Source organism: Scyliorhinus torazame, chromosome 6, assembly GCF_047496885.1.
Source record: "Scyliorhinus torazame isolate Kashiwa2021f chromosome 6, sScyTor2.1, whole genome shotgun sequence".
Lineage (NCBI taxonomy): Eukaryota > Metazoa > Chordata > Chondrichthyes > Carcharhiniformes > Scyliorhinidae > Scyliorhinus > Scyliorhinus torazame.
Genome location: NC_092712.1, coordinates 193,928,191 through 193,955,116, shown reverse-complemented (window position 1 = coordinate 193,955,116; position 26,926 = coordinate 193,928,191). Strand labels below are relative to the sequence as shown.

The window sequence follows — 26,926 nt, the reverse complement described above, 5'->3', positions numbered from 1 at the left end:
AGCTTTTATTTACGCCGGCGGGACAGGCAATTTCTAGGCGGGACTTCGGCCCATCCGGGCCGGAGAATTGAGCGGGGGGTCCCGCCAACCGGCGCGGCCCGATTCCCGCCCCTGCCCAATCTCCGGTACTGGAGACTTCGGCGGGGGCGGGATTCACGGCGGCCAACGGCCATTCTCCGACCCGGCGGGGGGTCGGAGAATGACGCCCAAGAACACTGTTATCAACAATTTATGTGATGAAGAAATTGTAAGGAGCTGGGCTAGATTGCTTTGGAGAAGAACTTCCAAGGATATCAGTGAAGTCTTCAAGCTCCTGAAGGGAGACAACCAAAATGATTCACACAAATAACTCTTTATGGAGAAGATTTCAAATAGCAAGTTCAATGATATGGACGTTTTATAGAATCTATTGAAAAAACAAAATTTTGATTGGTTCAAGTCTTTTCTTGTTTCTAAAAGGTTTTATGTTCTTAACTCACTGCAATTTAACATGGTTGTGCTAAACCTGTCCATACAGAACTATAACTGCAGGTTAGTTCTCTAAAGTATGACAGGTACATGGTTAGGGACAGAATAATAATCTGTACAGATACATTTTCAAAGACCTCTTCCCATCTGCAAATCTTGCACACAGCAGTTAGCTTATTTTCTGATACAATGTTCATCCGACGTGTGTGAGAATCTGTCATTGGTGTGGAGTGAGAAATCAATTAAACATTTCAGATGCTAGTTTTGGACACATTGTAATGAGGCCCTTGATCTGTTTGGGAGACTGGGGAATAAGTTGGGAACGAAGATGTGAAAGAGATCTGGTAAAGATGAAGGATTGGATTGGGGGAGGGGGGAGTGTTGGGTATTTCATCTCAGTGCTTCACTGTTAGTGCTCTGGTATGAATTCCTGATGGGGCCTGGGGTGGGTGGAATAGTGGGTGGTACGGCTTCATCTGCCCGATTTCCAGGTTTTCCTGCCTTCTGAGCAACCAAGTGATCTGGACGTTGGAAAATTTCTCATGTCCAGGTTTATGGAGGAGCATTAACTAGGCAAAAAGAAATGCTCAGGCTCATAAAGACTATCAGCACTATCAGGGAATTTGGAAAATGACAAAGTTTAAAGGATTTTCAAAAAAAACTTTTCTTCAAAGCTGTTTACATATATACACAGAATATCAGAAGAACACATTAACCCAACAAACAACCACAGATCGCCAACACCCCACCACATCCCACCTTCCTCATTTCAACCCCCTTACCACCACCACAACCCCCCCTTCCCCTTGTTGACCCCTCATTTCTCCTTGAAGAAATCAATGTATGATTTCCGCTTCCGGGTGAACGTCTCTGCTGACCCCAGCAGAACGAACTTGACCTTCTCCAACCTCAGGAATTCTGCCACCACACCCCTGCCCTCAGCGGCTTAGAGTCCCGCCAACAAAACAAAATCTGTCTCTGGGCTATCAGGGAGGCAATCACGAAATCCTGCACCTGCAGGAAGCAAAAGCCATTCCCTTTGGGCAACTCATACACTAGCTCCAACCCCACGAATTTGCCCCCATATACAAGTCCCCAAAATACTCAATTCCCACCTGCCACTCGCCTCAAAGTCTCGCATCCAGCCACACCCCCACAAACCTTTGGTTGTCGCAAATCAACACCCAGAGCAACATGCCCTCCAGCCCAAAATGTTGCCTGCACTGCCCCCGCACCTTTAATGCCGACATCACCACTGGGCTCACGGGGTACCTGGCCGGCGAGAACGACAGAGGTGCCAACAGAGCCCTCAAATGCGTTTCCCTACACGTAGCCGCCTCCATCCGCCCCCAGACCGAACTCTCCGCCACAGCCCATTTCCTCACCATCGCAATATTCATTGCCCAATAATAATTTATCAAATTCGGCAACACACCTGTTCCAAAAATACCTGCCTTACCAGCAGGGCCTTCCCCGCCCACACAAACCCCAAAATTGTTCCACTGACCTTCCTAAAAAGACATGGGACAAAGATACGGAGGTTCTGGAACATAAACAGGAACCTGGGCAGCACTGTCATTTTCACTGTCTGTACCCGCCCAGTCAGCTTTGATGGCAACACATCCCACCTCTTAAAATTCGTCTTCATTCCCTCCACCAATTTAGCCAAGTTCAGTCTATGCAGCTGGGCCCAGCTCTTTGCCACCTGGATACCCAAGTACCTATAGCTCGTCCCCACCACCCTAAAAGGCATCCCCCCAAATCTCCTTTCTTGCCCTCTGGCATTGATTGGGAACATCTCACTTCCCGTACCAGCCTCCCCGAACAGGCGCCGGAATGTGGCGACTAGGGACTTTTCACAGTAACTTCATTTGAAACCTACTTGTGACAATAAGCGATTTTCATTTCATTTCACTTTTTCTCATGTTCAATTTATATTCTGAAAAACGGCCACATTCTGAAAAACGGCCAAATTCCCCAAAAATCATCATAATCCCTCCAATGCCATCGGGTCCGAGATATATCATAACAAATCATCCGTGTACAACGATTCCCTGTGCTCGGCAACCCCCAATCCCTCGATGCCCTCAGCCTCATTGCCAATGGCTCTGTCGCCAAGGCGAAAAGCAACATGCGCAGAGAGGGCACCCCTGTCTTGTCCCACGATGGAGCCCAAAGTACCCTGAACCCACCTGGTTCATCTGAACGCTCACCACCGGCACCTTGTACTATGGCCGGACCCAATCCACAAACCCCTGCCCAAACCCAAACTGCCCCAGCACCTCAAACAAATATGCCGATTCCACCCAATCAAAAGCCTTCGCCGCGTCCATCACCACCACCAGCTCCTGCTCCAACAAGGGCATCATAATCACATTAAGTTACCTATATCACAGTTGCCGACAACTGCCTTCCCTTCACAAATCCCATCTGGTCCTCCCCTTTCATCCCCGGCACACAATCCTCAATCCGTGATGCAAGCACCATCGGCAGTAGCTTAGTAACAGCAGCGGTATCGGGTGGTATGACCGACACTGCTCCGAGTCTTTATCCTTCTTTAAAATCGGGGAGATAGAAGCCTTCGACGGTGTGGAGGGGAAGATCCCCCCTCTCCCTCACTTCATTATACGTCCTCAACAGCAATGGCCTCAGCTCCATTCCAAACATTTTATAAAATTCTACTGGGAACCCGTCCGGCCCTGGGCCTTCCCTGCCTGTATCACACCCATGCCATTCATCACCTCCCTCAGCCCAATCGGGGCCCCGAGGCCCTGAACCCATTCCTCCTCCACCGTGGGAAACTCCAACCCATCCAAGAACTGCCGTATCTCTTCTTATACCGTCGGGGCTCTACCTTTTATAGCCTCCGATAAGAGACCTCAAATGCCTCATTTAAAAAATAATTTAGAGTACCCAATTCATTTTTCCAATTAAGGGGAAATTTAGCCTGGCCAATCCACCGAGCCTACACATCTTTGGGTCGTGGGGGCGAAATCCACATGGACAGTGACCCAGAGCCGGGATCGAACCTGGGACCTTGGTGCCATGAGGCAGCAGTACTAACCACTAACCAATACTATGTCCTATTGACCCCCTCTGGGTCCGTCACCACCTTCCCCCTCCCGTCCCTCACCCTACTGGTCTCCCTCGCAGCTGCCTGCTTCCTCAACTGGTGGATCAGCATCATACTCACCTTCTCCCCGTACTCATACACTACCCCTCTGGCCCTCTGCAACTGCCCTACTGCCTTCCCCGGGAGCACTAATCCAAATTCAATCTGGAGCCTCTATTGCTCCCTTAACAACCATCCTCCAGCGTGCACGGAGTGTCTCCAGTCCATCCGCAAAATCTCATCTACCAGCTCTCTTCTCCCAATCCACCCTCGCCCTGTGCGCCCGAATCAAAATAAATTCTCCCCCTGACCACCGCCTTGAGTGCCTCCCACAGCCTTGTAGCTGTGACCTCCCGCGTGTCACTAACTCCATGTAGCCCTGAATGTCTGCCCTCACCCACTCGCACACCTCCTCATCTGCCAACAGCCCCACATCCAGTCTGCACTGCGGCCATTGGGCTTCCCCCGAACCACCTGCTAATCCACCCTATGCGGTGCGTGATCAGAGACCACAAGTAGCGAATACTCCAAGTCGGCCACGTCTGCCAGCAGTGCCTTGCCCATCACAAAAAAATCAATCCGGGAGTACACCCGGTGCACATGGGAGAAGTATGAAAACACCTTCGTCCTTGGCCTCCCAAACCTCCAAGGGGCCGCGCCATGAGCTCCATGAACTTCCTCAACGTCCGAGCCACCGCCGACACTCTCGTCAACTTAACACTTGAAAGGTCGAGACCCGGGTCCAGGACCGTATTGAAATCCACCCCCCCCCTGCAAAGATCAGCCGATGCATGTCCAGGTCTGGAATCTTCCCCAATACCCGCCTCATGAAGTCCATGTCTTCCCAATTCGGAGCATAAATATTTACCAGGACCACCGGCATCCCCTCCAACTTCCCACTGACAATCACATACCTAAAATCCGGATCGGCCACAATGCTCACCACCTTAAACGCCACTCTCTTATTAACGCCCTCGTCCTCATATCCATCCCCAAGTAGAACACCTGCCCCACCCATCCTTTCCTCAGCCTCGTCTGATCCCCCAACTTCAGGTGCATCTCCTGCAAAAATACAATGTCCACCTTCAAATTCCTCAAATGAGTGAGCTCACATGACCTTTCAACAGGTCTATTCAGCCCTCGCACGTTTCATGTGGCCAGCCTAGTCTGGGCATCCCTGCTCCCCTCCCTCGCCGTTCAGCCATACCCCCCAGCCCTCGGCACGTGCCACGCACCGCTCCAGACCCACCCTCGGATGTCCGCCACCATCTCCCGCTTCCCAACTGCGCCACACCAAACACTCCCCTGTCAGCACTTAGGGCGAAGGGGATCAAAGGATATGGGGGGAAAGCAGGATTAGGTTACTGAGTTGGGATGATCAGCCACGATCACAATGAATGGCGGAGCAGGCTCGAAGGGCCAAATGGCCTCCTCCTACTCCTATTTTCTATGTTTCTATGAGTCGGCTTTGAGCGAGTTAAAATCTTACCCAAAGTAACAATTCACCATGTCGGCTACTTCCTTATTTTATTGGCCATGCCACCATGACCAAGTTTCAAGAGGCCACATTATTACTGATCACCCTCCCTTTCCTAATAATAATTGTAAAATTGTTTGGCTATGGTTTTGATGCCCCTTGCAAGTTTCTTTGTCTACTCTTTTAGTAGCTCTTACTAGCTGTTCTGTCCCTCTTTGCCATTCTTTTTTTTTGGCCAAACATAACAGTTCGTAGTGTTTCTTTTAAACAACAATAAAGCAATATAAATAACAGTGGCCAGTTTTAAACAAATGAATAAATCATATATGAACAGAAACGAAAACCAAACTAAATGGCAACTGCCTGGTCAAGAATAAATACTCTCCAAAGATACAATCCAACAGTCCAATATACATTACCTAAAACAAGTGCCTATACATATACAATAACATCCCTGAGAGTCCGTCCGATTCCTCCCCCCCCCCTCCCCTCCCCTACCCCCCTCCCCCTCTCCCCCCCCCCCTCCCCCTCCCCCCCCCCCCCCCCCCCTCCTGCCTGGGTTGCTGCTGTTGTCTTCTTCTTTTCCATTCCCTCTATCTTTCTGTGAGGTAGTCGACGAACGGTTGCCACCGCCTGGTGAACCCTTGAGCCGATCCCCTTAATACGAACTTAATCCGTTCTAACTTTATAAACCCTGCCATGTCGTTTATCCAGGTCTCCACACCCGGGGGTTTGGCTTCCTTCCACATTAACAATATCCTGCGCCGGGCTACTAGGGATGCAAAGGCCAAAACATCAGCCTCTCTCGCCTCCTGCACTCCCGGCTCTTCTGCAACCCCAAATATAGCCAACCCCCAGCTTGGTTCGACCTGGACCCCCACCACCTTCGAAAGCACCTTTGCCACCCCCACCCAAAACCCCTGTAGTGCCGGGCATGACCAGAACATGTGGGTGTGATTCGCTGGGCCTCTCGAGCATCTCGCACACCTATCCTCTACCCCCAAAAATTTACTGAGCCGTGCTCCAGTCATATGCGCCCTGTGTAACACCTTAAATTGTATCAGGCTTAGCCTGGCACACGAGGACGATGAGTTTACCCTACGTAGGGCATCAGCCCACAGCCCCTCCTCAATCTCCTCCCCCAGCTCTTCTTCCCATTTCGCTTTCAGCTCATCTACCATGATCTCCCCCTCGTCCCTCATTTCCCTATATATGTCCGACACCTTACCATCCCCCACTCATGTCTCTGAGATCACTCTATCCTGCACCTCCTGCATCGGGAGCTGCGGGAATTCCCTCACCTGTTGCCTCGCAAAAGCCCTCAGTTGCATATACCGAAATGCATTCCCTTGGGGCAACCCATATTTTTCCGTCAGCGCTCCCAGACTCGCAAACGTCCCATCTACAAACAGATCTCTCAATTGTGTTACCCCTGCTCTTTCCCATGTTCCAAATCCTCCATCCATTCTCCCCGGAACAAACCTATGGTTATTTCTTATCGGGGACCGCACCGAGGCTCCCGTCTTTCCCCATGCCGTCTCCACTGCCCCCAAATTTTCAATGTAGCCACCACCACCGGGCTTGTGGTGTATTTCTTCGGTGAGAACGGCAGCGGCGCCGTCACCATAGCTTGTAGGCTAGTCCCACTGCAGGACGCCCTCTCCAATCTCTTCCACGCCGCTCCCTCCTCTTCTCCCATCCACTTACACACCATTGAAATATTGGCGGCCCAGTAGTACTCACTTAGGCTCGGTAGTGCCATCCCCCCCCCCGTCCCAACTACGCTGCAGAAATCCCCTCCTCACTCTCGGGGTCTTGCCGGCCCACACAAAACTCATAATACTCTTCTCGATTCTTTTGAAAAAAGCCTTCGTGACCACCACCGGGAGGCACTGAAACACAAAATGGAATCTCGGGAGGACCACCATTTTAACCGCCTGCACCCTCCCTGCCAGTGACAGGGACACCATGTCCCATCTCTTAAAGTCCTCCTCCATCTGTTCCACCAACCGCGTTAAATTAAGCCTATGTAATGTACCCCAATTCTTGGCTATCTGGATCCCCAAATACCGAAAGTCCCTTGTTACCTTCCTCAACGGTAAATCCTCTATTTCTCTGCTCTGCTCCCCTGGATGCACCACAAACAACTCACTTTTCCCCATGTTCAATTTATACCCTGAAAAATCCCCAAACTTCCCAAGTATCCGCATTATCTCTGTCATCCCCTCCGCCGGGTCCGCCACATATAGCAACAAATCATCCGCATACAGAGATACCCGGTGTTCTTCTCCTCCCCTGAGTACTCCCCTCCACTTCCTGGAACCCCTCAATGCTATGGCCAGGGGCTCAATCGCCAGTGCAAACAATAACGGGGACAGAGGACATCCCTGCCTCGTCCCTCTATGGAGCCGAAAATAATCAGACCCCCGTCCATTCGTGACCACGCTCGCCATCGGGGCCCTATACAGCAACTGTACCCATCTGATATACCCATCTCGAAAGCCAAATCTCCTCAGCACCTCCCATAAATAATCCCACTCCACTCTATCAAATGCTTTCTCGGCATCCATCGCCACCACTATCTCCGCTTCCCCCTCTGGTGGGGGCATCATCATTACCCCTAGCAGCCTCCGTATATTTGTATTCAGCTGTCTCCCCTTCACAAACCCAGTTTGGTCCTCATGAACCACCCCCGGGACACAATTCTCTATCCTCGTTGCCATTACCTTGGCCAGAATCTTAGCGTCCACATTCAGGAGGGAAATAGGCCTAATCGACCTGCATTGCAGCGGGTCTTTTTCCTTCTTTAGGAGGAGCGATATCGTTGCCTCTGACATAGTCGGGGGCAGCTGCCCCCTTTCCCTCGCCTCATTAAAGGTTCTCATCAGTAGCGGGGCCAGCAAGTCCATATATTTCCTATAGAATTCAACTGGGAATCCGTCTGGTCCCGGGGCCTTCCCCGCCTGCATGCTCCCAATCCCTTTCATTACTTCCTCCGTCTCAATCTGTGCTCCCAGTCCCGCCCTCTCCTGCTCCTCCACCTTAGGAAATTCCAGCTGATCCAGAAAGCACATCATTCTCTCCTTCCCATCCGGGGGCTGAGCTTCATCTCATCTCCTCTTTGCCATTCTTAGTATCTTTCCCATTTGCCAGGATCTGTGCCAGTTTTTGGGTTCAGAAAAGCTATTCAGCTACATTGGAAGAGCAACTCGGGCACCAATCAGAATGTCAGCACATAGCAAGGCGAAATCACCATTTTAAAAATGCAGGATTACAAATGGAACATACTTACCTTCAAATCTGACATCCCATAGCCTTTCTTCAGTGTGATTTTGAATATTTCTAGAGAACTAATGTAAGCAGCCAATCGGGATAAACTCTGCTTCCCACTGCCACCAACTCCCACCAGTAGAGCATATCCTCGGCTGCTCTCTAATATTCGATTTATCCGACACCTGCCACAAAAAAACATAACCTTTAAAATTGTGTGTGATAAGTATCTTCCAATGCCAGCAAGTAAAATTGCACAAGATGTACTTTAACTGATTACAGAACTAAGCAGGCATTCTGAGGATAATATTCTTGTCCGCTGTTGTCCAGGAATAATTTGGGTGGATACACCAGAAACAAGCTCTGTCCTGACCCAGATTTCCTCTGCACCTAACCAGAATCAAGGTTGTGCAACACAAATGCAAAGGGGAACACTAATGGCTGCAGCCACAAAGAGAAGGAGACACCCTAATAAATCCCGAGCCTTGAAGGCAACCTTAAAAGAGCTATAGTGGATGCACTGCTTGTAATTTTCCACGGTCCTGAAGATTCTAAAATGGTCGCACAAGATTGGAAGTTAGCACATGCAACACCACTATTCAAGGTAGTGATGTTATGGTATTGTCGCTGGGCTAGTAATTCAGAAATCCAGCATAATGCAATTTGAATTCAAATAAGTTTCGCCACATCTCAGGCTAGGGGCAAGGTTGAGAAGACGGAGTCTTCATAAATAACCTCAGCCAGGTGCAAGTACTGAACCCACGCTGTTGCCATCGCTCTGCATCACAAACCAGTTGTTCAGACAACTGGGCTAAGCAGGAAAGTCTAATGATGCCCATGAAACCATTGTTGATGTTTGTAAAAAAAAACTCTGGTTTGTAGGGAAGGAAATGTGCCACCATTACCTGGTCTGGCCTACATGTGACTCCAGACCCACAGCAATGTGGTTGACCCTTAATTGGTCTCTGAAATGGCCTAGTGAACCATTCTGTTCAAGAGCATTTAGGGATGAGCAATAAATGCTGGCCCGGCTGATGACACCCACAGGCCCTGAATGAATAAAAACAAGTTCAAGAAAGAGCGAGAGAGAAAACAGGGAACTACATGCCAGTTAAGTCTGACATCAATCATCAGGAAATGCTGGGGGAATTTATTATTAAGGAAGACTTTACAATCAAACCACATCTGATTTTACTATATAATAGCAAATTACTGCGGTGCTGGAATCTGAAACCAAAAGAGAAAATGCTGGAAAATCTCAGCAGGTCTGGCAGCATCTGTAGAGAGAGAAAAGAGCTAACGTTTTGAGTCCAGATGACCCTTTGTCAAACTCGAAACATTAGCTCTTTTCTCTCCCTACAGATGCTGCTAGACCTGCTGAGATTTTCCAGCATTTTCTCTTTTGGTTTCAGATTTTACTATGATTTTCTAAGGGAAACCAGCCACGACAAATCTATTTAACTGTTTTTGAGGCTGTAAATAGAAGAATAAAATAAAGGGGAGCCAGTAGATGTAGTATACTTGAATTTCCAAAAGGCATTCAATAAAATGCCACACAAAATATAAATACGGAAGACAGGGGCTCATGGAAATGGAGGTGATACATTAACACGGATAAAGGATTGGTTACCGGACAAGAAGCAAAGAGTAGAGATAAATGGCCATTTTCAAACTAACAGGCTGCAGCTAGTGGATTGTCTCAAGGATCAGTGCTGGGGCCTCGGTTATTTACAATTTACATGGTGGCACAGTGCCAAGTACCTGGGTTCAATTCCGGCCTCAGGTGACTGTGGAGTTTGTACATTCTCCTGTGCATGCATGGGTTTCTTCTGAGTACTCCGGTTTCCACCCGCAGTCCAAAGATGCGCAGGTTAGATGGTTTGGCCATGCTAAATTGCTCCTTAGTGTCAATAAGGTAAGGTGGGGTTACTGGGATAGGGTGGGGACCTAGGTAGAGTGCTCTTTCAGTGGCCGGTGTAAACTTGATGAGCCGAATGACCTCCTTCTGCACTGTAGGGATTCTATGAATCTATATTACTAACTTGAATAAAGATGCCAAGAGTGATGTACCCAAGCTTACTGCTGATACAAAGCTAGGTGGGAATGTATGCCGGGAAGAGGACAGAAAGAGGATGCAAAGAAATATAGGCAAGTTAGGTGAGTGCACAATAAGGTGGTAGATAGAGTGTAATGTGGGGAAGTGTGAGGTTAATCACTTTGTAGTCAGCATAGAAAATATTTTTTTTTAGTGTGAAACTTGTAAATGCTAATGTCCAGAAGGACTTGGGTGTACTCGCTCATACAAGGAACTTAGACGTTTAGCATTCAGGTGCAGCAAGCAATTAGGTAGACAGTCCCAAAAAGGAAATTATAAAAAAATTCCAAGGTTTCATGCAGTATGGAATGTTAAATATCACAGCTACATCAAGACTTTGAAAACAGCGCGGGAGCTGAGTGAGCCGGGACTTTGAAAACAGCGCGGGAGATTTAAAAAGCGCAGGAGCTGCGAGTCGGAGCGGAGATTTTAAAAGATCGCGGCCTAGTTTCGGAAGCCGTTCGGTGGAGGAGGAGCAGTCTCTGTCAGGGAGAGAACCTGAGAACATCTAAGGCACTCAGAAGGTAAGAAGGTAAGTAAGTGATTTTTACTCATTTTTACTTTTATACCTTTTTCAAATTGTGTGTGTCGGGGGGAAACTGAAGTGACATCACAGAAAAGCTGTGGCCTGAGTGGCTGGTTGGGAATCTACACTAAATTTAAAAAATTAAGCATTGGTAACTAATTAAACATAATTACGTAATTATAATTTAGAGGGGTATCTAAGCCAGAGATCGGAGAGTACTATATTTAACTTTCGCATTTCTATTAGAAATCTAGTGCTAGGAAACAGATAGTTAACAGTAACATTGAAATGTTAAAAAAAATATATTTAAAAAAAAATTTTTTTGAATTTAGATTTTAATTAAATGACGCAATGTCAGTTAGAGGGGTGCAGTGCTCTGGCTGTGAGATGTGGCAGGTCCAGGAGGCTTCCAGCGTCCCGGATGGCTTCATCTGCAGAAAGTGCACCCAACTGGAGCTCCTCACAGACCGCATGGTTCAGTTGGAGCAGTAATTGGATGCACTTAGGAGCATGCAGGTAGCGGAAAGCGTCATAGATCGCAGTTATGTAAATGTGGTCACACCCAAGGTGCAGGCAGAGAAATGGGTGACCACCAGAAAGGGCAGGCAGTCAGTGCAGGAATCCCCTGTGGTTGTCCCCCTCTCGAACAGGTATACCCCTTTGGATACTGTCGGGGGGGATAGCCTATCAGGGGAAAACAGCAGCAGCCAGAGCAGTGGCACCACAGCTGGCTCTGATGTTCAGAAGGGAGGGTCAAAGCGCAGAAGAGTAATAGTAATAGGGGACTCTATAGTCAGGGGCACAGATAGGCGCTTCTGTGGACGTGAAAGAGACTCCAGGATGGTATGTTGACTCCCTGGTGCCAGGGTCCAGGATGTCTCCGAACGGGTAGAGGGCATCCTGAAGGGGGAGGGCAAACAGGCAGAGGTCGTTGTACATATTGGTACTAACGACATAGGCAGGAAGGGGCATGAGGTCCTGCAGCAAGAGTTCAGGGAGCTAGGCAGAAAGTTAAAAGACAGGACCTCGAGGGTTGTAATCTCGGGATTACTCCCTGTGCCACGTGCCAGTGAGGCTAGAAATAGGAAGATAGATCAACTAAACACGTGGCTAAACAGCTGGTGTAGGAGGGAGGGTTTCCGTTATCTGGACCACTGGGAGCTCTTCCGGGGCAGGTGTGACCTATATAAGAAGGACGGGTTGCATCTAAACCAGAGAGGCATAAATATCCTGGCCGCGAGGTTTGCTAGTGTCACACGGGAAGGTTTAAACTAGTATGGCAGGGGGGTGGGCACGGGAGCAATAGGTCAGAAGGTGAGAGCATTGAGGGAGAACTAGGGAATAGGGACAGTGGGGCTCTGAGGCAGAGCAGGCAGGGAGAAGTTGCTGAACACAGCAGGTCTGGTGGCCTGAAGTGCATATGTTTTAATGCAAGAAGTATTACGGGTAAGGCAGATGAACTTAGAGCTTGGATTAGTACTTGGAACTATGATGTTGTTGCCATTACAGAGACCTGGTTGAGGGAAGGGTAGGATTGGCAGCTAAACGTTCCAGGATTTAGATGTTTCAGGCGGGATAGAGGGGATGTAAAAGGGGAGGCGGAGTTGTGCTACTGGTTCGGGAGAATATCACAGCTGTACTGCAGGAGGACACCTCAGAGGGCAGTGAGGCTATATGGGTAGAGATCAGGAATAAGAAGGGTGCAGTCACAATGTTGGGGGTTTACTACAGGCCTCCCAACAGCCAGCGGGAGATAGAGGAGGAGATAGGTAGACAGATTTTGGAAAAGAGTAAAAACAACAGGGTTGGGGTGATGGGAGACTTCAACTTCCCCAATATTGACTGGGACTCACTTAGTGCCAGGGGCTTAGACGGGGCGGAGTTTGTAAGGAGCATCCAGGAGGGCTTCTTAAAACAATATGTAGACAGTCCAACTAGGGGAGGGGCGGTACTGGACCTGGTATTGGGGAATGAGCCCGGCCAGGTGGTAGATGTTTCAGTAGGGGAGCATTTTGGTAACAGTGACCACAATTCAGTAAGTTTTAAAGTACTGGTGGACAAGGATAAGAGTGGTCCTAGGATGAATGTGCTAAATTGGGGGAAGGCTAATTATAACAATATTAGGCGGGAACTGAAGAACATAGATTGGGGGCGGATGTTTGAGGGAAAATCAACATCTGACATGTGAGACGCTTTCAAGTGTCAGTTGAAAGGAATTCAGGACTGGCATGTTCCTGTGAGGAAGAAGGATAAATACGGCAATTTTCGGGAACCTTGGATAACGAGAGATATTGTAGGCCTCGTCAAAAAGAAAAAGGAGGCATTTGTCAGGGCTAAAAGGCTGGGAACAGACAAAGCCTGCGTGGAATATAAGTAGGAAGGAACTTAAGCAAGGAGTCAGGAGGGCTAGAAGGGGTCACGAAAAGTCATTGGCAAATAGGGTTAAGGAAAATCCCAAGGCTTTTTACACGTACATAAAAAGCAAGAGGGTAGCCAGGGAAAGGGTTGGCCCACTGAAGGATAGGCAAGGGAATCTATGTGTGGAGCCAGAGGAAATGGGCGAGGTACTAAATGAATACTTTGCTTCAGTATTCACCAAAGAGAAGAAATTGGTAGATGTTGAGTCTGGAGAAGGGTGTGTAGATAGCCTGGGTCACATTGAGATCCAAAAAGACGAGGTGTTGGGTGTCTTAAAAAATATTAAGGTAGATAAGTCCCCAGGGCCTGATGGGATCTACCCCAGAATACTGAAAGAGGCTGGAGAGGAAATTGCTGAGGCCTTGACAGAAATCTTTGGATCCTCACTGTCTTCAGGGGATGTCCCGGAGGACTGGAGAATAGCCAATGTTGTTCCTCTGTTTAAGAAGGGTAGCAAGGATAATCCCGGGAACTACAGGCCGGCGAGCCTTACTTCAGTGGTAGGGAAATTACTGGAGAGAATCTTCGAGACAGGATCTACTCCCATTTGGAAGCAAATGGATGTATTAGTGAGAGGCAGCACGGTTTTGTGAAGGGAAGGTCTTGTCTCACTAACTTGATAGAGTTTTTCGAGGAGGTCACTAAGATGATTGATGCAGGTAGGGCAGTGGATGTTGTCTATATGGACTTCAGTAAGGCCTTTGAGAAGGTCCCTCATGGTAGACTAGTACAAAAGGTGAAGTCACACGGGATCAGGGGTGAGCTGGCAAGGTGGATACAGAACTGGCTAGGTCATAGAAGGCAGAGAGTAGCAATGGAAGGATACTTTTCTAATTGGAGGGCTGTGACCAGTGGTGTTCCACAGGGATCAGTGCTGGGACCTTTGCTCTTTGTAGTATATATAAATGGTTTGGAGGAAAATGTAACTGGTCTGATTAGTAAGTTTGCAGACGACACAAAGGTTGGTGGAATTGCGGATAGTGATGAGGACTGTCAGAGGATACAGCAGGATTTAGATTGTTTGGAGACTTGGGCGGAGAGATGGCAGATGGAGTTTAATCCGGACAAATGTGAGGTAATGCATTTTGGAAGGTCTAATGCAGGTAGGGAATATACAGTGAATGGTAGAACCCTCAAGAGTATTGAAAGTCAAAGAGATCTAGGAGTACAGGTCCACAGGTCATTGAAAGGGGCAACACAGGTGGAGAAGGTAGTCAAGAAGGCATACGGCATGCTTGCCTTCATTGGCCGGGGCATTGAGTATAAGAATTGGCAAGTCATGGCTAATGGAAAAGTTCCTGAAAGTGTGGATGAGCAGAGGGATCTAGGTGTCCATGTACATAGATCCCTGAAAGTTGCCACCCAGGTTGATAGGGTGGTGAAGGCCTATGGAGTGTTGGCCTTTATTGGTAGAGGGATTGAGTTCCGGAGTCAGGAGGTCATGTTGCAGCTGTACAGAACTCTGGTACGGCCGCATTTGGAGTATTGCGTACAGTTCTGGTCACCGCATTATAGGAAGGACGTGGAGGCTTTGGAACGGGTGCAGAGGAGATTTACCAGGATGTTGCCTGGTATGGAGGGAAAATCTTATGAGGAAAGGCTGATGGACTTGAGGTTGTTTTCGTTAGAGAGAAGAAGGTTAAGAGGAGACTTAATAGAGGCATACAAAATGATCAGAGGGTTAGATAGGGTGGACAGTGAGAGCCTTCTCCCGCGGATGGAAATGGCTAGCACGAGGGGACATAGCCTTAAACTGAGGGGTAATAGATATAGGACAGAGGTCAGGGGTAGGTTCTTTACGCAAAGAGTAGTGAGGCCGTGGAATGCCCTACCTGCTACAGTAGTGAACTCGCCAACATTGAGGGCATTTAAAAGTTTATTGGATAAACATATGGATGATAATGGTATAGTGTAGGTTAGATGGCTTTTGTTTCGGTGCAACATCGTGGGCCGAAGGGCCTGTACTGCGCTGTATTGTTCTATGTTCTATGTTGCAACTGTATAGAATCTTAGTTAGGCCACACTTGGAGTATAGTGTTCAATTCTGGTCGCCACACTACCAGAAGGATGTGGAGGCTTTAGAGAGGGTGCAGAAGAGATTTACCAGAATGCTGCCTGGTATGGAGGGCATTAGCTATGAGGAGCGGTTGAATAAACTCGGTTTGTTCTCACTGGAACGAAGGAGGTTGAGGGGAGACCTGATAGAGGTCTACAAAATTATGAGGGGCATAGACAGAGTGGATAGTCAGAGGTTTTTCCCCAGGGTAGAGGGGTCAATTACTAGGGGGCATAGGTTTAAGGTGAGAGGGGCAAGGTTTAGAGTAGATGTACAAGGCAAGTTTTTTACGCAGAGGGTAGTGGGTGCCTGGAACTCGCTACCGGAGGAGGTGGTGGAAGCAGGGACGATAGTGACATTTAAGGGGCATTTTGACAAATACATGAATAGGATGGGAATAGAGGGATACGGATCCAGGAAGTGTAGAAGATTGTAGTTTAGTCGGGCAGCATGGTCGGCACGGGCTTGGAGGGCCGAAGGGCCTGTTCCTGTGTTGTACATTTCTTTGTTCTTTGTTCTACATGTGAGTTCTAAAATCAATTATAACCAAGGGGTGAATTTTCTCGGGGAGAGAAATGGTTTATGGTTTTGCCAATTTGCAGCGGAAGCAAATTTGATTCTGGAATGCCTGCCCCTGAACCCAGAACTCATCTATTTTCACCAGCAGATAAATGGCGACAGATTGTAGTCTGCACATCCATGGTCATGGAGGCAGCTGCACATGTTAAAGTGCAGCTGCCTTCAAAGAGATCCAATTTTTATTGGTGGGATGTCCAAAACATGACTTGTGGACTTTGCAATTTTCAGAACATCTAAACTTATCAGAGTTTTTGGAGAGGTAGGGTACTCTTTTGGAGAAATAAGGGACCCTCTTGGATAGGTCCAGGTGCCCTTTTGAGAGAGGTGAGGTGCCCTTTGGAGAGGTCAAGTGCCCTTTGGAGTAGTTAAAAGTAATCATAAATGCGTATAAAAGGTGAACAAAGGCATTGGAATTGTCAAGTTGTTAAGACATTTAAATCTCCTGACCTCTGAATTTAAATAAAGTTGCAGTTTTAAGAAAACGTTTCTTTCCATTTCTATTTTACTTGTAAACATAAGCCTGAGGGATATTATTATTATAGGATTTCACTACATGACTGATTTTACACCTATCATTATCACAATGGATTGCCTGCCAGTTCAGTTTGATTGACAGCTCCATGGCTTAAAACATTTTTGAAGAGGACTATGAATACAAATACTTGTTCTTGTGAGGGATTAAGTACTTCAATGAAATGTTTATTTTAAAAGAGATTAATTAATTGGAGACATTTAAGTGCAGTGCATGTGTTTTTATCCATGAAAGTGCTTTTTTTAAAATAATGATGTCAATATTACTCTTCGAATTTATTTTAATTTCAGCATGTCGGCCCATTGTGGATTCTGGGTGAGTTAGCATAGAGAGTGTAAGGCAAAGGGTGGGAGCATGGAATGGCACTAAGCTGACATAAGGTCCATAAAGGCAATAGGGGGGTGAGGGGCACAGCTCATTATGGACGATATTAAGAGCAATGGGGGGTGGGTACAATGGAATAGCTTGGCCTGGAGGGTATGAGAGGCCATGCAAGGGAGATGGGGGGGGGGGGGGGGGGGGGCGGCTGAGATAACATCTGTTGGCATGGATGGTAGATAGGGAGTTGTTGGGCTGAGGGTAAGGGGGTGTTCAGTGTGAGGACCAGAGTGCTGGTGTTTTTATTTTATTCTTTCTCTTACAAGTTCTGGATCACCAAAGCTAGCCTTTAATTCAGCACATAGGAGCCTCTGTGGATGCCTGCGCCCTGTTTCCAGGGCAGTGGGCCCAGTTTCTTTTAACAGCCAATCCCCCCAGCCCTCACCCCTCCAAAGCGAAAGTGAGAATATCTGGTGCACTTTTCCCGAAGTCAGATTTGTGGTGCTCCCAACTCGGGACTGAAATTTCAGGCCTAAGTGAGAGCTGTTACGAGTAAAATTAGCAGTTATCAGTCAAGAATTTAGGCTCCCAAGTGCATTATCTGTGGAATATGATGGTGCTGACTCCCTGTGTCTTTTTATTAGAAGCAAGGAATGAATGAAAAACAAATAAATTATACAATTAACCCTTTACTTATACGTACACATGTTCCATTGCATCTTCAAATAAAACTAGGTTCATCACAGCATTGAGCTCGTTATAGTTGTCAAGTGTGTCAGTCAATATTTTCTTCAGGATCGTCCAATCTTTTACAGGCATGTAATGGGGATCACCAACTCCAAGAGCAAAATGGCAATAAATAAATGGATTCTGCAGTAAAATACTATCACCAACACCCTGAAATATAAAAGAAGGAAATCTCCATTTAGAACCAAGTTGAATAAGGGAACATTTGATCAAGATTCAGGATTTTTACCTTTATATTCCTTTCCTTTCCAATGCTGAGAACATCAAAATAAAAAGATACATCTGTAATTACTTGCGACAAGCCAAGTTTTTAAAATTATGATTCAAACTGCCATGGTGTACAAGGCTGCCGCAATTGCTATCTTTGGGGACATTCCGTTCCTTTATGATCTGTTCTGCTGTTCGCAATAGGCAGAATATTGATCTTCCTCAACCAGCCCATGCAGTCAAAACTCAAAACATAATGGGCAGCATCAAAACAGGGGCAGCACAGTAGCACAAGTGGATAGCACTGTGGCTTCACAGCGCCAGGGTCTCAGGTTCGATTCCCCGCTGGGTCACTGTCTGTGCAGAGTCTGCACGTTCTCCCCGTGTCTGCGTGGGTTTCCTCTGGGTGCTCCGGTTTCCTGCCACAGTCCAAAGACGTGCAGGTTAGGTGGATTGGCCATGATAAATTGCCCTTAAGTGACCCAAAAAAGGTTAGGAGGGGTTATTGGGGTTACGGGGATAGGGTGGAAGTGAGGGCTTAAGTGGGTCGATGGGCCGAATGGCCTCCTTCTGCACTGTATGTTCTATGTTCGAATGGGGTGAATTCTCCGTCTCCCCAGCCACACGTTCCTCGTCAGCGCACCGTCACTGGCATCGGGAATCCCACCAGCAGAGAATTCACCCCATGTCCAATGTTAGATGTATCCCACAATCCAGAGCATGTAAGAATTAACTAACAACCGATTTAAGATCATCAGTCGGGCTTGCAATGTGATTCACTTACACTTGCTGGAAACTACATATTCGCAGGCAGGCACCTGTGTTTTGCAGGCCAATGGAACATATCTAGGCATTGCATATTTTCAGAATTAAACAAAATCTTGGAGACAATAGCTCCCTGGAGCATCCTCCATGGCAGCACATCAATTAATCAGAGTAGGCTTGCCAACCAATCAAGACTCTTTTCTCATGCAATATAAATTGTAGCTCTCTTTAAAATTTGGCATTCTCGCATCTGTTCTTATGAATGCAAGACAAAAATCTTCGACAACATGTCTTACTTTCTCAGCAGATATCATCACTGATAGCTACTGTCCAAAATGCACAATGAGGGCAATGATTATGATCTGAAATTGATGAACCTCTGATGTCGAGTCGGAATGGTTGAAAGATCACCTTCACTGGAGCAGTGTTGGAGGTTGAGGGCAGAAATGTCAGAACAGGAGTAGAGTGGAGCATTAAACTGACAGGCGACTGGCAACTCAGGGTCACATTTGTGGACTGAATGGAGGTGTTCTGTAAGGCAGTCATCCAAGCTGTGTTGGGTCTCTCAAATATTGACAAAATGGAATCTTGAGCAGCAATACTGGGTACTAAATTGGTAGAAGTACAAATAAGTTGCTGTTTCATCTGGAAGGAATGCTTGGAACCCTAGACGGTGATAAGGGAGGGGGTAAAAGGGAAGGTATTGCATCTTCTGTATTTGCATAGGAATGTGCCGTGGGAAGGAGTAATTGAGGAATGGACCAGATACCTCAGAGGGAACAGGTCCTTCAAAATGCTGAAAGTGGAGAGAAAGTTGTGACTGGTGATGGCATCAGGTTGGAAGCGGCAGAAATGGCGGAGGAGCATCTGATAAACGTGGAGTCTGGTGGGTGGAAGCTGAGGACAATGGATAGCTTATTGTGGCTCTGGGCAGTGGGGAGGAAAGGGAAAAGGTGAGAGCAGAAATGGGTACTTTCACATATGTTTTAATTTTCGCCCTTTCCAAAATTAACACCTCAAATTAAGTCGAACAATCTAATTCAAAATGATTCAAAAAATTAATTAAAAAGCAAATCAAGTCTTCATATTAAACAATTTTTCAGTGGAACAACAAAATAAGATTATTTATTTGACCTGCAGCAACCGCTTAGGCAAATTTTGAGGAATTCATAAAAATCGTCAGATACAAAAAAAAAATCACTACTTGCGATATTTTACAAATGTCAATTACAGTAGCAGATGAACAGTACAAAATACAGGTTAGTTGTATAATTAAAGAAAGTACCACAGGCATTCTTCAGCAGCTGCTGGCCATTTTCCATAGTGCAGACCTTTAGTCCCACCTTAGGAGAGATATCAAAGCCTCGGAGAGCGTACAGAGGAGATTTACTGGTATGGTGCTCCGAAAGAAAGCAATCAGTTTACGTGCAGAGACTGGAGAAACTGGGCTTTTTGTCCTTGGAGCACAGAAGGTTAAAAAGGGGATTTGGTAGATGTGTTCAAAATCATGAAAGGTTTGATTGGAGAAGCTATTTTCAGTGGTAGGAGGGTCAATTACTAAAACTCACACATTTAACGTCTCTGGCAAAAGAACTAGGCATGACATAAGGATTGTTTTCACAGCATGTTAGATGATCTCGAACGTACTGCCTGAAAGGATGGTGGAAACAGGGTCAGTAGTAACTTTCAAAAGGGAATCTGATAAAAATGCAAAAATTGTCTGGGCTGTAGAGAAAAATCAGGAGAAATGGGATAATTTGGAAAGCTCCTTCAGAGAACAGCAGTTATGTTGAGTCCAATCACCTCGGGTGCTGCATTATTTTAAGAATCTATGACAATAGGCTTACTTCAAAGAATTTTTTGGCAGTGTCCGAGAGTATTTTCTGGAAGAGTTCAGAATCTCGTGTTTGTACCAGCTTGTCCTCATAGACACGGGATGATTCATGAAGCCAGAGCGACACCAAATCCATTGGCTTTTTTAAACAATCGGGAAGTGTGAACAGGATTCCCTGAAATGACACAAAATATTGTTTAGAGCTTTTCAGCAATCAATTTCAACAAGTTTACATGAAAAGTTGTATTCAATACAAATAGGGATATTAGATAGGGATTAAAGCTAAGGACATTAACAAGGGAACTTTCCTAAAATACATAGAACTAATCTATTTGCTAACTCACTTGACAAGAGGAATCAACATAGCTCCACCTGTCTGGCCAGAAGAACCCATCAGATAAGTGTCAAGAAGAGGGCTGTAGTGGGCTCCAGGGAGCAGGCAATTGGACAGGGGCCAGCACACTTACCCCTCCTTTGACAGAAGAGTGTTTAAAATTGAAATAAGAATTCAAGCATTACATTTGATTGGTGGCCGCATCGTAGCCGCCAAAGCACTGTGAGAATAGTGAAACCCATTGCCTATCTTCGGCTTCTACCCAGGGCACCAATCAAATGGGTCCCAACAATTTGGCAATGGGGTCAAAGCCTTAACAAATAGGTGGAGTGCATTGCAATTTTTACCTCCATATCTTTGATTTCTAATATTATTTACTGGAGAGGAAAAATATGCAAATGCTCTCAGGTTTTCTCATTCAAAACAAAACAAGAAAGAAAACAGCTAATTAGTAGCGCCTTACTATCCCTCAGAAACATTCTGAAAAGGTTCAAAATAAAATACATTGCTTGAAATGTAGGCACTCGCCCTGTTTTTGCAAACAGCAAGGTTTCATCAAAACCAGATGATTGATGAATTTCTTCTTAAATCCTGTGAATGTTGTAAATCAAAATAAAAACAGTAAATTCTGGAAAACACTGACTAAGTCAGACAGTATGACCTGATTTACACAGGAACACAAGGGATCTCCAACTTAGCTAAAATGGCGCCAGAGCCCCGATTCCAGAATTTTCTACCCCTGACCCCAGCAGTCACCAGTTCACTTCGTGGGTGAGGTGGGCACCAGGGAAGACGGAGGTGGGCGGTGGTCATAACTTGCATATCTGTGGTTCACGGAATATGTAAAAGCGAAGCTGTCTTCAAACAAATCTAATTTTTATTAGTAGGATATGCAAAACACGATTCACAGGCTTTAGACATTTGAACAAAAGATTTGAAGCTGCCAGTCACTTGATGAACGAGAGTGCACTTTTGGAGAGGTAAGGGACCCTTTTGGTTGGGTCCAATTATGTTTTTGGGAGAGGTCATTTGCCCTCTGGGATTGTTGAAACAAACATTAATGTGTGTAAAAAATGGATCAACTCATTGGAACTGTCAATATGTCAAGGCATTTAAATGACCAAGAGGTTTAAATTAAATAAACAGCCTGCTTTGGCCATTTGCAACTTCATTGTGTCTACTGACATGAGCCTGAGGGATGTCGTGAAGGATCAGTGCTGCATGTCTGATTCAAAAGCACATCTTTATCATTGTGGGGTGGTCCCTGTAAATTCAGTTTATTGACAGCTCCAAGTGATTGTAAAGTTTTTGTTTTTATAGGGAATATGTACTTGAGTGAAATGTTTGTTTTCATAAGAAATTAAATAGTTCAAGTATATTATGGTCAGTGGGAAACTGGAGGGGGTGCAGGTGGTATTCGTAAACGTGTATGCACCAAATTGGGATGGTGTGGAGTTTATAAAGAGGATGCTGGGGAGATACCAGACCTGGACTCGCGCAGGTTGGTCATGGGAGGGGACTTCAACACAGTTATTGACCCTGGCTTGGACCGGTCAAGCTCGAAAATGGGCAGGGTGCCGGCAATGGCAAAGGAACTAAGAGGGTTCATGGAGCAGATGGGGGAGTGGATCCATGGAGATTTGGGAAGCCGAGGGTGAAGGAGTTCTCCTTCTACTCACACGTGCATAAAGTGTACTCCTGGATCAATTTCTTTATTTTGAGCAGGGCCTTACTGGCAGGGGTGGTGGACATGGGGTACTCGGCGATCACAATCTCAGACCATGTTCCACACTGGGTTGACCTGCAGGTTAGTAAAGACAGTAACCAGCACCCGCACTGGAGGTTAGATGAAGGGGTGCGCGAGTGGCTGAGGAAATGTATACAGAACTACCTGCAGATCAACGACACAGGGGAAATTTCAGCAGCGGTGGTCTGGGAAGCACTGAAGGCTGTGGTCAGGAGGGAGCTCATCTCGATACGGGCCCATAGGGAGAAGGTGGACAGGGCAGGGACGGACCGACTGGTAAAGGAGATACTACAGATCGATAGGTATGACCCCAGAGGCAGGGCTTTTAAGGGAACGGCGGAGGCCACAGGCGGAGTTCAGCTTGTTAACCACAGGGAGGGCAGTGGAGCAGCTAAGAAAGGCAAGGGGGGCAATTTATGAGTATGGAGAGAAGGCCAGCAGAATGCTTGCACAGCAGCTTAGAAAGAGGGAGGCAGCCAGTGAGATAGGGAAAGTAAATGACTGAGATGGGAACCTGGTTGGAGATTCAGCAGGGGTGAATAAGGCGTTTAGGGATTTCTACAGTAGGTTGTATAGGTCGGAACCCCCTACTGGGCCGGAGGGGTTGAGGCACTTCTTGGAGGGGCTGAATTTCCTAAAGATGGACGGGGAGCTGGTAGAAGGGCTGGGGGCCCCGAACGGATTGAAAGAGATCGTGGAGGGTCTGAAGGCCCCGGGGCCTGACGGTACCCAGTGGAGTTTTATAAAATGTTCTCTGGGATATTGGGGCCGGTGTTGATGAGGATGTTCAATGAGGAAAGAGAAAGAGGGGTGCTGCCCCCGACGATGTCACAGGCCTCGATTTCGCTGATCGCTGATTGAAGCGGGACAAGAAGCCGGAGCTGTTTGGGTCCTACAGGCCGATATCCCTGTTGAATGTGGATGCCAAATTGCTGGCCAAAATTTTGTCTTCCAGGATTGAGGATTGTGTTCCGGACGTTATTGGGGAGGACCAGACGGGGTTTGTTAAGAGTAGACAGTTGGTGGCCAATGTAAGAAGGTTGTTAAACGTGATCATGAAGGTAGGGAGGTGGAGGTAGTGATCACAATGGATGCAGAAAAGGCTTTTGATCGGGTAGAATGAGATTATCTGTGGGAGGTACTGGGACGGTTCGGATTTTGGCGGGGCTTTATTGACTGGGTCAGGTTGCTGTATCAGGCTCCTGTGGCAAGCGTACGGACGATTTGGACAACATCGGACTATTTTAGACTGCACCGGGGAAACGAGACAGGATGCCCCCTCTCCCCACTGTTGCTCGCGCTAGCTATAGAGCCGTTGGCAATTGCTCGGCGAGCCTCAAGGGGCTGGCCCCAGAGTCTCGCTCTATGCAGACGACCTGCTTCTGCATGTATTGGACCCAACAGAGGGGATGGAAGAAATCATGAGGGTTCTATGGGAATTTGCCGGTTTTCGGGGTATAAGCCGAATATGGGGAAAAGTGAGATTTTTGCGGACCAGGCGAAGGGACAGGAGAGGCGATTGGGGGAGCTGCCGTTTAGATTAGTAGGGGGAAGCTTTAGGTACCTAGGCATTCAAGTGGTGCGGTAATGGGGCCGGCTGCATAATTAAATCTGGCCCAAGTAGCCAAGTAGTAGACCAAATGAAGAACGATTTTCGGAGGTGGGACGCGCTTCCGTTGTCACTAGCTGGGAGGGTGCAGACAGTGAAGATGATGGTCCTCCCGAGATTCCTGTTCGTGTTTTAATGTCTCCCCATCTTTATTCCGCGGTCCTTTTTCAAACGGGTCAACAAAATGATCACTAGCTTTGTTTGGGTGGGCAAGACCCCGTGGGTAAGGAAGGTAATGCTTGAGCGGAGTCGGGGAGAGGGCGGGGTGGCGCTGCCAAATTTTAGTCACTATTACTGGGCAGCGAATATAGCCATGAAGTGGGTGGTGGGGGAGGGGTCGGCATGGGAGCGTATGAAGGCGGCTTCATGCAAGGGCACCTGTCTGGGGTAATTGCACCTCTGCCATTCCCTCCGGCACGGTACTCCACCAGCCCCGTGGTGGTGGCGTCCCTGAGAGTCTGGGGGCAATGGAGAAGGCATGTGGGAGCAGAGGGAGCATCGGTCTGGTCCCCAATCTGTAATAATCACTGGTTTGCCCCGGGAAGTATGGATGGAGGGTTCTATATATGGCGGAGAGGAGGGATTGAGAGGATGGGGGATATGTTTATAGAGGGGAGCTTTCCGAGTATGAGGGCGCTGGAGAAGTTTGAGTTGGCGAGGGGAAACAAATTCAGGTATCTGCAGGTGCGGGACTTCCTACGTAAACAGGTGTCAACCTTCCCGCTCTTACTGCGAAGGGGGATTCAGGACAGGGTAGTTTCCAGAGGGTGGGTAGAAGGGAGCATCTCTGACATTTACAAGGAACATATGGGATCAGAGGAGACGCAGACCGAGGAGCTGAAGCGCAAGTGGGAGGAGGAACTGGGAGGAGAGATAGAGGATGGTCTATGGGCGGATGCGGACAGGGGGACCCGGAACGGGCCCTAGCAGCTCCTCCTCCCTCGAGGTGCCCGATGGCCCCCGGGCCTCGACATGGGTCAGGGATGCGAACGGACCGGGCACCCGACGCCCCCCCCCGACAACTGGTGCTGCCAGTCCTGGAGGCCCACCCTGGTATCAACAAGGGTCTACAAGTTTGCAGCCATGGAGCTCAGGGAGTTGGCTACCCTTGTCTGAGTCTGGGCGACACCGGCCAGCACCTGGGCAATGGCGCCGATGCCCTCAGCAATGGCCTGCAAAGACTGGGCCATTGCCTGCTGAGACTGGGCCATTGCCTGCTGAGACTGGGCCACGGCGTTGAGCGCCTCTGCGATCTGCTGCTGGCTCTGACTCATGGCTGACTGTGAAAGGGCAGCCATGTCCTGGGCCACAGACGCCACCCGCACGGATCGCCCCAAGCCTCGCATTCTGCGACCCATGTCTGACACCGTCGCACCCATTGCCTCCACCGCGGAGCCACCCGTGCAGTATCAGCCTGGGTGGCACGCATGACCGGCATCTGGGCAGCAGATGGTTGCCTGCGCCGGGCTGCCCTCCGACCGCCCGGCCCCTCGGCTGCTCCTCCCTCCACCTGCTGTACCGGGAAGGCTGTGTTGTGCGCACCAGTGAGTGTACCAGATGCCTCATCGCTAAAGTGCCCAACCGAGGTTAGTGTCTTTGCGATGGTGGAAGGTGTAGGAGATAGCAGTGGCATAATGTCGTGCTCCTCATCCGACCCGAAGTCCAGGGTCCCCTGGAGTGGTGATTCTTGTCCATCCGTCCCGTGCGTGGGTGTCGTGTGCGTCAGTGTCCTGTGCGAGTGTGTCCTGGGTAGGTGTCCTGTGCGGGTGTGTCCTGTGTGGGTGTGGCCTGGGTAGGTGTGTCCTGGGTAGGTGTGTCCTGGGTAGGTGTGTCCTGGGTAGGTGTGTCCTGGGTAGGTGTGTCCTGGGTAGGTGTGTCCTGGGTAGGTGTGTCCTGGGTAGGTGTGTCCTGGGTAGGTGTGTCCTGGGTAGGTGTGTCCTGGGTAGGTGTCTCCTGTGCGGATGTGTCCTGTGCGGGTGTGTCCTGTGCGGGTGTGTCCTGTGCGGGTGTGTCCTGGGTAGGTGTGTCCTGTGCGGGTGTGTCCTGTGCGGGTGTGTCCTGTGCGGGTGTGTCCTGTGCGGGTGTGTCCTGTGCGGGTGTGTCCTGGGTAGGTGTGTCCTGGGTAGGTGTGCCCTGTGTAAGTGTGTCCTGTGTGGGTGTGGCCTGGGTAGGTGTGGCCTGGGTAGGTGTGTCCTGGGTAGGTGTGTCCTGGGTCGGCTGCGACAGGGGCCTGTTGCTGTGGCTGCCCCCCTCCCCGTCGCTGGGTGTGGCCCGCCGGCATCGCCGCACTCGCACTAGGTGGGGGCGTCATCTCCCTGGTGCTCCGGGTCTGTCCCTGGCTCGTGGCCAGTCTGGATCGTCCTGGGGGCGCTCGCCATCCGCGGGGACGGGTGGGTCGACGTTTGGTCCTACAATACACACTACAGCATGCATGGTTAGACACGCAGACGGGGGTAGGGGGCAGGGGAATATGGGGGAAGGGGAATATGCGGGACGGGGGATATGGGGAATAAGGGGGATATAGGGGATAAGGGGGATATAGGGGAAAGGGGATATGGGGTAAGGGGAAAGGGGGGCAGGATGGGAGGGTCTCAATTGGTGGTGCGCCCCCGACCTCTGCATCCGCAACCTCCCGGTCCTCGGGTCCGCCTACAAGGTCCAGGGCCTTCTCTTCATGGATGGTGAGTGGTCGCAGTTCGGGTGGACCCCCTCTGGTCCTCTCACGCCCCCGGTTGTTGTGAGCACTCTTCTCCTGTGGGGGGGCGGGAGGGTGGCAGAGATAAAGGGCAACAGTGTTAGGCAGACAGATACATGCGGACCAGCAGTTGAGTG

At 48.5% G+C, this 26,926-nt stretch overlaps 1 protein-coding gene across 1 annotated transcript in view; it reads right to left on the bottom strand.

Annotated features, from left to right (window-relative positions):
* The window catches only part of LOC140425201 (dynein axonemal heavy chain 11-like), a 755,586-nt gene that overhangs the window by 277,482 nt on the left and 451,178 nt on the right, over positions 1–26,926 (bottom strand). Inside the window, 3 exon segments of the mRNA XM_072509215.1 lie at positions 8,350–8,512; positions 17,555–17,748; positions 20,418–20,579. Of these exon segments, the coding sequence (XP_072365316.1) occupies positions 8,350–8,512; positions 17,555–17,748; positions 20,418–20,579 (519 nt within the window).